General features: G+C 37.0%; 1 protein-coding gene across 1 annotated transcript; it reads left to right on the forward strand.

Annotated features, from left to right (window-relative positions):
* The first annotated feature begins 2,434 nt into the window (after nt 1-2,434).
* LOC118600201 (zinc finger BED domain-containing protein 1-like) lies at nt 2,435-4,090 on the forward strand. Its single transcript, XM_036217226.1, has 3 exons — nt 2,435-3,080; nt 3,161-3,302; nt 3,475-4,090. The coding sequence occupies exons 1-3, from the start codon at nt 2,524-2,526 to the stop codon at nt 3,631-3,633; spliced, it is 858 nt and encodes a 285-aa protein (XP_036073119.1). The 5' UTR covers nt 2,435-2,523; the 3' UTR covers nt 3,634-4,090.
* Nucleotides 4,091-8,422: the final 4,332 nt, after the last annotated feature.

Raw genomic sequence — 8,422 nt, forward strand, 5'->3', positions numbered from 1 at the left:
AATTCTATATAAATTATAAATAAAAACATTACACCTCTATTATGTAGTTTGAAATGGAGTAGAAAAAAGTTTAAAAAACTTTTTTTAACTCTACCCCCTAGCATATATCTTAAGTTTAATCTTCAATATAAACTACTTAAAAACTTATTTTTTTATATATATATATATAAATCAACACGGACAAAGATCTATACATGTCGTTCATTATTTATTCATTATTTTGTGTTAAAAATAAAGATATTTAAGAACATTGGAATGTTTTCTCAGCGATTTTCTTATGAAAATCCTGATGCGGCCCGGCCTCAACTAGATTCTGCCTCCAGTGGCCCCCGGCTGATTTGAGTTTGAGACCCCTGCTCTAAATAGTCAAGTTTGATCGTCTTCTCGGCGCCATCGCTGTATGAGCTTTCACCATCGTCATCCGAAGCCCCTGTTTCCTCAGATGAGTAAACCTCCGGTTCAAACTGGTAGGGCTGTACACCCTCCGAACCCTGTGTCGTTAAAATTCCCGTGTTTGATGAAGACTCATCACCTTCATCCAAACAAATATCCGCTAAATCGTGGTCTACGTCGCTTCTCAAACCGTCCGCCATTGTTGTTTACACTCTGGGATCCCTGAAGTGACGTCACGCGCAGCCCCCGGCCCATCACCACCTATCACCCAAATTTAAAGCTGTGCACGAACATTTTAATTTTAATTGAATATTTTTCATCAGATTCTTTTTCAAGTTCCATTGACTTTCTAAACTTAAAAAGAAAAAAAAAAAATTGCCACTGCAAGAGGCCTTTAAAAAAACCTAAAAAGTTGCCAAATTAGCCAAAAAAAACTAACACGTTGCTAATATGTTAGCTTAATCCAAAAGTAGCCCAAAAAACCTAAGTTACCAAATTAGCCAAAAATGCTAACACATTGCTAATATGTTAGCTTAACACAAAATTTGCTCAAAAAACCTAAGAAGTTGCCAAACTAGCTAAAAAAGCTAACACGTTTCTAATATTTTAGCTTAACTCAAAATTAGCTTAAAAAAACCTGATTAGTTGCCAAATTAGCCAAAAAAGCTAACACGTTGCTAATATGTTGGTTTAACTCAAATTTAGCCATAATATCCTACTTTAATGCCAAATTAGCCAAAAAAGCTAAAACGTTGCTAATATGTTAGCTTATATAATATATGAAGTTTTGTTGTGTAGTTGTGTAAAGTTGTGTTAAATTTGTGTAACTTGTATAATTGTAAGAATGTGTTGTAAAAGCATGAATTTCCTGAACATGCTGGATGAGTAAAATTGCATAAAATGCCGAATTTGCTTAAAATTTGCTCATATTGTGTAAAATTGTTTAAAGTTGTGTTAAATTGTGTAATTTTGTGTAACATTGTGTAACATTGTGTAAAATTGTGTAAAGTTGTGTTAAATTGTGTAATTTTGTGTAATTTCGTGCAACTTGCATGAAATTTAACAATGCTGGAAGTACAAGCATGAATTTCTAGTAGGGATGTAAAGATTAATCGGTTTGTATCGAAAAATCGATATAGTACTATGAAAAGTGGTAGTATCGGTTGAAAACAACAGATACGAACGAGATTTTGTGGGTAAAACGGTATAAGACCGTATGGAATGTAAACAACCGATTTCTGCAAACTTAGTTTATCTACCAGTTTTGCTCTTTGTTGCCGCCTTACTGTGACATAAGCAAGAAGACGTCCAATCCCAAGCTCGCTTCCACCAGTCAACTCAATTACTATTGGCTAAAGGTGAACTACCGCGAGAGGTCTGGATTATGAGTAGAGAAACATGGAAGACAAAGCTATTCACGGCGCGCCGGCTAACCTGAAATCAAAAGTTTGGAAATACTTTGGATTTCTGAAAAACGATAAGGGTACCCTGGATAAATTAGCTGCAGTCTGCAAAATATGCAAAGCTAGCATAAAGTATACTGGAAGTACGACAAACCTCGCTCTTCATTCACGAAGACGGCATGGAATCGAAACGGAGTCGGAAGGGAAAAGCGTCGGAGACCCCGAGGCGAGTGCTGCCAGGGCTAGCAGCTTCTTTCAGAGTTTACTAGCTGACAACTCCAGCCGCTCAAAAGCAATAACCGAAGCTATAGGCTATTTCATCTGCAAAGATATGCGTCCGTATGGCGTTGTTGATAATGTTGGGTTCAGACAAATGATACGTATTTTAGAACCGAAGTACAAACTTCCAACTCGGCAGCATTTCAGTGAAAAATGCATTCCTGAGCTCTATGAGAAGGCGAAGAGTGATGTGTTAGAGTCTCTGTCCACTGCGGAACGAGTGGCTTTGACCAAAGACGCGTGGACTTCACGTCCAACTCATTCCTATGTAACAATAACCGTGCATTACATCTCTCCAGAGTGGTCAATGAAAAATCACGTCCTGCAAACACGTATGTTCAGCGAGACGCACACTGGAAAAAATATTGGCGCCCTTCTGATAAATGCCTGCAAGGAATGGAAGATTGAAAACAAAAATCCAGCACTTGTGACAGACAATGCTAGAAATATGATAACAGCAGCTCAAGAGGCTGAGATGACCCCTCATGTTACATGCATTGCCCACACCATTAACCTGGCTTCACAGAAAGCTTTTCAAGTGAAAGATGCTGCAAGAGTGCTGAGCCGAGTGAGGAGAATCGTAACTTTTTTTCATCACAGCCCAAAAGCCACTGACATCCTGCGCCAGAACCAGCTGCTGCTTGGTTTGCCATCACACAAGCTCATTCAGGATGTATGCACTCGCTGGAATAGTTCCTATGACATGTTGGATCACTTTTTGGAACAACAGCCTGCAGTTTTTGCAAGTTTGATGTCAAGAGAGGTGAGGAGGGGCGAGGATGTCAATACTTTGACAGAAGAAGATCTTGCTGCAGTTGAGGCAATAGTAAAACTTATGAAACCAGTCAAAGTGGCAACAGCGCTCCTGTGTGAGGAAGACAACCCTACCCTCTCCATGGTCGCTCCTGTTCAGGCAAAACTGAAAAAGCATTTTAAACCACTCAACGATGAGCTCCACATCATCACTGAAATGAAGGTCAAGTTCCTGGAAGACTTTAATAAAAGGTAAGAACTATTCTACTGTTATTATTTTATGGGGAAAAACTTTTCAAAAATTCTAATTTCTTATCTTTTAAATTTTTCAGGTACCAAGGACTTCAGGACACGCTGCATGTGGCCAGTGCTTTAGACCCACGCTTCAAAATGTTGTCCTTCATTGATGATGACAAAACCAGAGACCAGATTTACCTCGACACTTTAAGTGAGGCACTAACCCTACATGAGAAAGTAAGCTGCTACTTTTATGTTTATTTCACACCTTGTTTACTCTTTTATTCAGCACCTGTTTTTTTAAAACACATGCATATAAATGCAGAAACGCTCTCATAATTTCTGACTGTGGATTCATTCATCTGTGTATTTATGTAATATTTAAACATGTATGATATATTATCAACAGACAACTGAGGACAGACAAAAGGAATCTGAGAAAGGTCCCACACAAAGAAACCCATCTCCAGGTGAAGACAGTCCTCACAACAAGAACGAGACAAGTGCAGGTGGGTTTAGTGTGGTGTTGCCAAGAACAAGACAACTTTTAAAATACAGTTTTCTTTAAATTTTAATAGAACTATGCTAATGGATAAAGCTCAAACGCTTTCAATGAACAGTTTTTAACAGTTTTGAATTTACATGTTACGAGCAACTGCAATTTAATAATTATTTTAGTTATAAAAGATTGTTTTGCGAGCCACCTAGTTAATTTTTTTCTATTTTTTTTAAACTGTAGATGGTGGCCTCCCCCCCAAAAAGATGAAGGCTTTGGATCAGATGTTCAGTGACATTGTAGAAACGAGTGCACCCCTGAGGTCCTACAGAGACCTTGCAAAAGATGAAGTCTGGAAGTACAGAAACCGTGATGCTTTGCCTTTGGATGGAGATGTCTTCCTCTGGTGGAGAGACCAGCTGGATCTGCCAATGCTGTCTTCACTGGCTAAGATTTATTTGTGCATACCTGCCACCAGCGTTCCATCAGAAAGAGTTTTCAGTACTGCTGGTGACATTGTTACAGCACAGCGCAGTTTAATCAAAGAGCATGTTGACCAGCTAATCTTCCTTAAGAAAAATCTGAAGTAGCAATGTGGCAATTTCACCCATCTGAAACTCCACACAGGAACTCACACATGCACAACATACATTCAGGGACCAAGCTAATGCCAGTTGGGTGGGTGCACACACTCTACTGCAAAACATCTAAGCAAGATCCCTGATGACACTACAAACACACATGCACACAGGTTTCAATTCCTTTATTATTTTGGGTGTTTTGTTTGGATGTATTATGTTAAATTGTATTATGTTGTTGACTTATGTTTGCTTACCTTTCAGTTGTATTTCCTGGTCAAAGGACCCGAGCTCTGCTTTTGGCAGGCTTTTGTAGTGCCTGACCAAAAGTCAGTCATTAAGCCCAAAGTGAAACAACCTGGTCCTGGGGAGGGGCCATGTATTATAAATTGCCATGTTCACTGTGTTTGGGGGTAATGTGTCTAATGTTGGCTTCAGTGAGGCTGTTGCCTGCTGTTAAATAAACACAAAAGTATTTTTTTCATAGACACAAAGTGTATGTCTGTTGCCTTTGCCTTGGACCTGCCGGTCACACTCTGGACCAGAGTGTGACACATGTTTTGCAGCACACTGTATTTTTGGGGGTTTGAAGTTTAGAATTGCCCTGTTAAATATTTTTTGTTTTGTGCAAAATAACAGGACCCTTATTTATTTTTACAGCACTTTAAGCAGTGCACGGCACTGTATCTGATGCACAATGTTATTTGTTTTTTTTACAATGACAAACCTAACTGCTTTCAAGGCCAAAAACCCCCCCTTTTTTGTTTGAAGTTATGTACATTTTTTGTTGTTCAAAATAAAAAGTGTCAGTTAAAAAGAGAGTTTCTTTATTTAAAAATATACTTTATAAGTGTTGAATGCTAAATGAATGAAAAATATCTAGATTGTATCGATTTAGGCAAGTAAATCGGTCTGTATCGTATCGTCTCAAAATAAGGTATATCTTTTTTGTATCGATTCGTGGACCATGTATCGAGATGCGTATTGAATCGTGTGAGAGAGAAAGATACACACCCCTAGAATTTAGGCTTAAAGTGTGAATCGTCTAAAAAGGTGAGGTAGTGTCTCATGTGACTTTAGATTAGGACTCTGGCTGCTTCAATGAAGATGAACTGAAGTCCATGCAAAGGTACAACCATATGGTGAATCTAATACTTTCAACAGGGAATTAACCATGTTTGCTTTTTATTTCACATCAAGAAGCAATTTTCCACTAAACTCTACAACAGGGAAGACACGTTCTCTTTGGAGAATTAATGTCTTGATAAAGTCAAATTTGACTTTTTCCAACAAGGCTTTTCTTGGTAAGAATCTATTCATCCATCATTATCCATATCCTGGATCATCGTCTTATTATTTTGACACTCCCACCATGTCCTGCTTTTGCTCTGTTTTCACCTTAATCTGTCCAGTTATAGTCATTTGGTTCAGTCGAGGCCTGCTTTGTTTAGGGTCCTCGATTTCTGCTCTCCTTCAGCAGTTCTGTTGAACTGTCTGCTAACAGTCCAGCCTTGTCATAGTTCAGAATCGTTGTCTGTGTGTAAGTATGCCCTGATTTGTTGATGACTCTCTGGGACGACGATGCCCTTTCTCGATTTGTTCCGCTTAGAAAAAAAAAACCAAAATGATGCCATATGTAACAATCTGAGGAGAAGCACATGAATGCAAAAGAAGAACACACGGGGAGAGGGTTGGGGAGCAGCTAAATACTCTCCAGTGTTAATTTCGTTGACGAAAAATTTTCGTCATCGTCTTCGTCAACGACACTATTTACCCAACGAAAACGAAACGAAAACGAAACAAAAACTCCCGCCTAGACAGGAAAACTTTAAATAAATTGACAGACTTTTTTCGTCAACGAATAAAAACGACACGAAAATGCTCTTCGAAGATGATATTCAATCATAATGACTGCTGGTGGAGGAGGGCGGGAGCCAATGCAGAGCGATCCAATCAGAACACAGAGCGCTGCAGCCCGCCCTGGAAGATGCTAATTCAATGAATCGTGTCTGTGATGTAGGTGAAAAATGTCTAATCCAGGTAGAAACAGAGAAGTACATATATGGACAAATGTTATATTAAAGACGACCCTCAATAAGACGTTGTGTGGAGCGACCATCACAGGCAAAAACACCAGAAAACCTGATACGACGTTTGCAGACAAGCCAGCCTGAAATCCACGGAAAGGTAAACATACAAACAAACTCGATTATTTCCAGCTTTCTGGGCTGAATCCGAATTCCTCCCCGACCCTTCCAACAGTTGTCCCATTTTAAAGAGTTGGATTATCTGACATAGTTGTTTTAAGGGGTTGCTCTCGCCAAGCTAATTAGCACCGGTACTGCGCGGTGGAGAAGCGCTTTTCTTGACGTGGGTGAAAGTCTGAAGCTCAGAGGTTTACATTTAAATGTAAGTCTGGCTTTATTGTTTTAGCATGACGTTTGTAAAGTTATAAATCGATGTTGTTTTGTATTTCCGAGCGCTAGGAGCCCCGCTGCTTCTTCAGATCCACAAGCAGTCACCGTTTTAATCTCCAACTCCATCACGTCTTACATAACAGCGCCCTCGATTGGCCGGCGGTGGTATTACAGTTCACCACAGACATGTTGGTCAAGCACATATGCTCACAGGTGTCCTGGACAGCTTACTCCCTAGTGAATGTTTTTTATGCATTTTTACACTTGACTACCTCTTCAATATATATATTTTTTTTATGTTCGGACATTTATAATAGACAAGTTATTTACACATATTTACATGTGACCAGCACAGAGTGTGATGGAAATTCATGTTTAGCTTATTAATATCTTTATAAGCATATTCTTACCGGCCCATTAACCTGATAATATATAATACTGTAATAAGTATCTTACAAATTGCATATTAAATATTTACAAGCATATAATTAATTGGATTGACATCACACCATATTTTAGATAATGGTGTAATAAACAGCTTATTAATATCTTTATAAGTGCATATAAGCAAATTATAAGCATCTTACTAATGCTTATTAATATCTTATTAATACTTAACAAGCACACCTTAATATAAAGCGTTACCGGTTTATTTGTATTTTTGAATGTAAAAAGATGTATTAAGGGGGTTTATTGTTAGTTTTAAAATTGAACTGTCATATTTTTGATAAATTTAAGAAATTAAATGTTTATGTGTTAAAAATGTCATACAAAGTATAATAAACTATGATCTGTACCTTCTACAACTGGTTTTCTCATTTTTTTAAAATTAAAAATGTATACAGTTTTGTGTTTATATCTGACACAATTTCTTATAAGAAAAACAACTTGTGTTACATGATTTTAACACAACAATGTGTCTATATAAGGACAACACATTTTGTGTTATATGTAACACAATTAGTGTGCCAATCATACAACACATCTGTTGTGTTGTATTTTCCAACACAGACCCTGTGTTACAATTTACTCACTTACTGTGTTGGAAAATACAACACAACAGATGTGTTGTATGATTGGCACACTAATTGTGTTACATATAACACAAAATGTGTTGTCCTTATATAGACACATTGTTGTGTTAAAATCATGTAACACAAGTTGTTTTTCTTATAAAAAATTGTGTCAGATATAAACACAAAACTGTATACATTTTTAATTTTAAAAAAATGAGAAAACCAGTTGTAGAAGGTACAGATCATAGTTTATTATACTTTGTATGACATTTTAAATATATAAACATTTAATTTCTTAAATTTATCAAAAATATGACAGTTCAATTTTAAAACAAACAATAAACCCCCTTAATACATGTTTTTACACTCAAAAATACAAATAATCCTCTCTAATGTCATCCATTAAATTTAACAATACCATAAAATCCACAAATTTCATCCTTTAAACTCAAAAATACCAATAAACCTCTCTCATTTCATCTATTTAAATAAAAATACCACAAAAAACCCACTTGTTTAATCTTTTGCAAACTGTTGCAAGGACTTTTTTGTCATTTTCTTACCTAAGAAAAAAGAAGAAGAAAATATATTATAAAACATTTATTGGCAACGTTAACACATTAAACCTCTTAAAAATCACTTATATCATATGTACACTAACTGTACCAGCTCTGATTTTGATTCCCTCCCACCCATGCATCAGGTGCACTCTCTCTCTCTCTCTCTTTGGTTCATCACCGTCACAGCTCTTTAAAAATTGCGGGTGTAGCGTGAAAGGGGTGAATATGAAGTATTCAATCCCAAAGTTGGTTGAACAATATAAACTTTATTAAACGGAAATTTAATAAAA

The sequence above is a fragment of the Oryzias melastigma genome, linkage group LG19 (assembly GCF_002922805.2).
Source record: "Oryzias melastigma strain HK-1 linkage group LG19, ASM292280v2, whole genome shotgun sequence".
NCBI lineage: Eukaryota > Metazoa > Chordata > Actinopteri > Beloniformes > Adrianichthyidae > Oryzias > Oryzias melastigma.

Coding starts and splice junctions, on each gene's coding strand:
- LOC118600201 (XM_036217226.1), top strand. CDS start 2,524: ATGATAACAGCAGCTCAAGAGGCTGAGATGACCCCTCATGTTACATGC. Junction 3,081..3,160: donor CTGGAAGACTTTAATAAAAG/GTAAGAACTATT, acceptor TAAATTTTTCAG/GTACCAAGGACTTCAGGACA. Junction 3,303..3,474: donor CACTAACCCTACATGAGAAA/GTAAGCTGCTAC, acceptor TATTATCAACAG/ACAACTGAGGACAGACAAAA.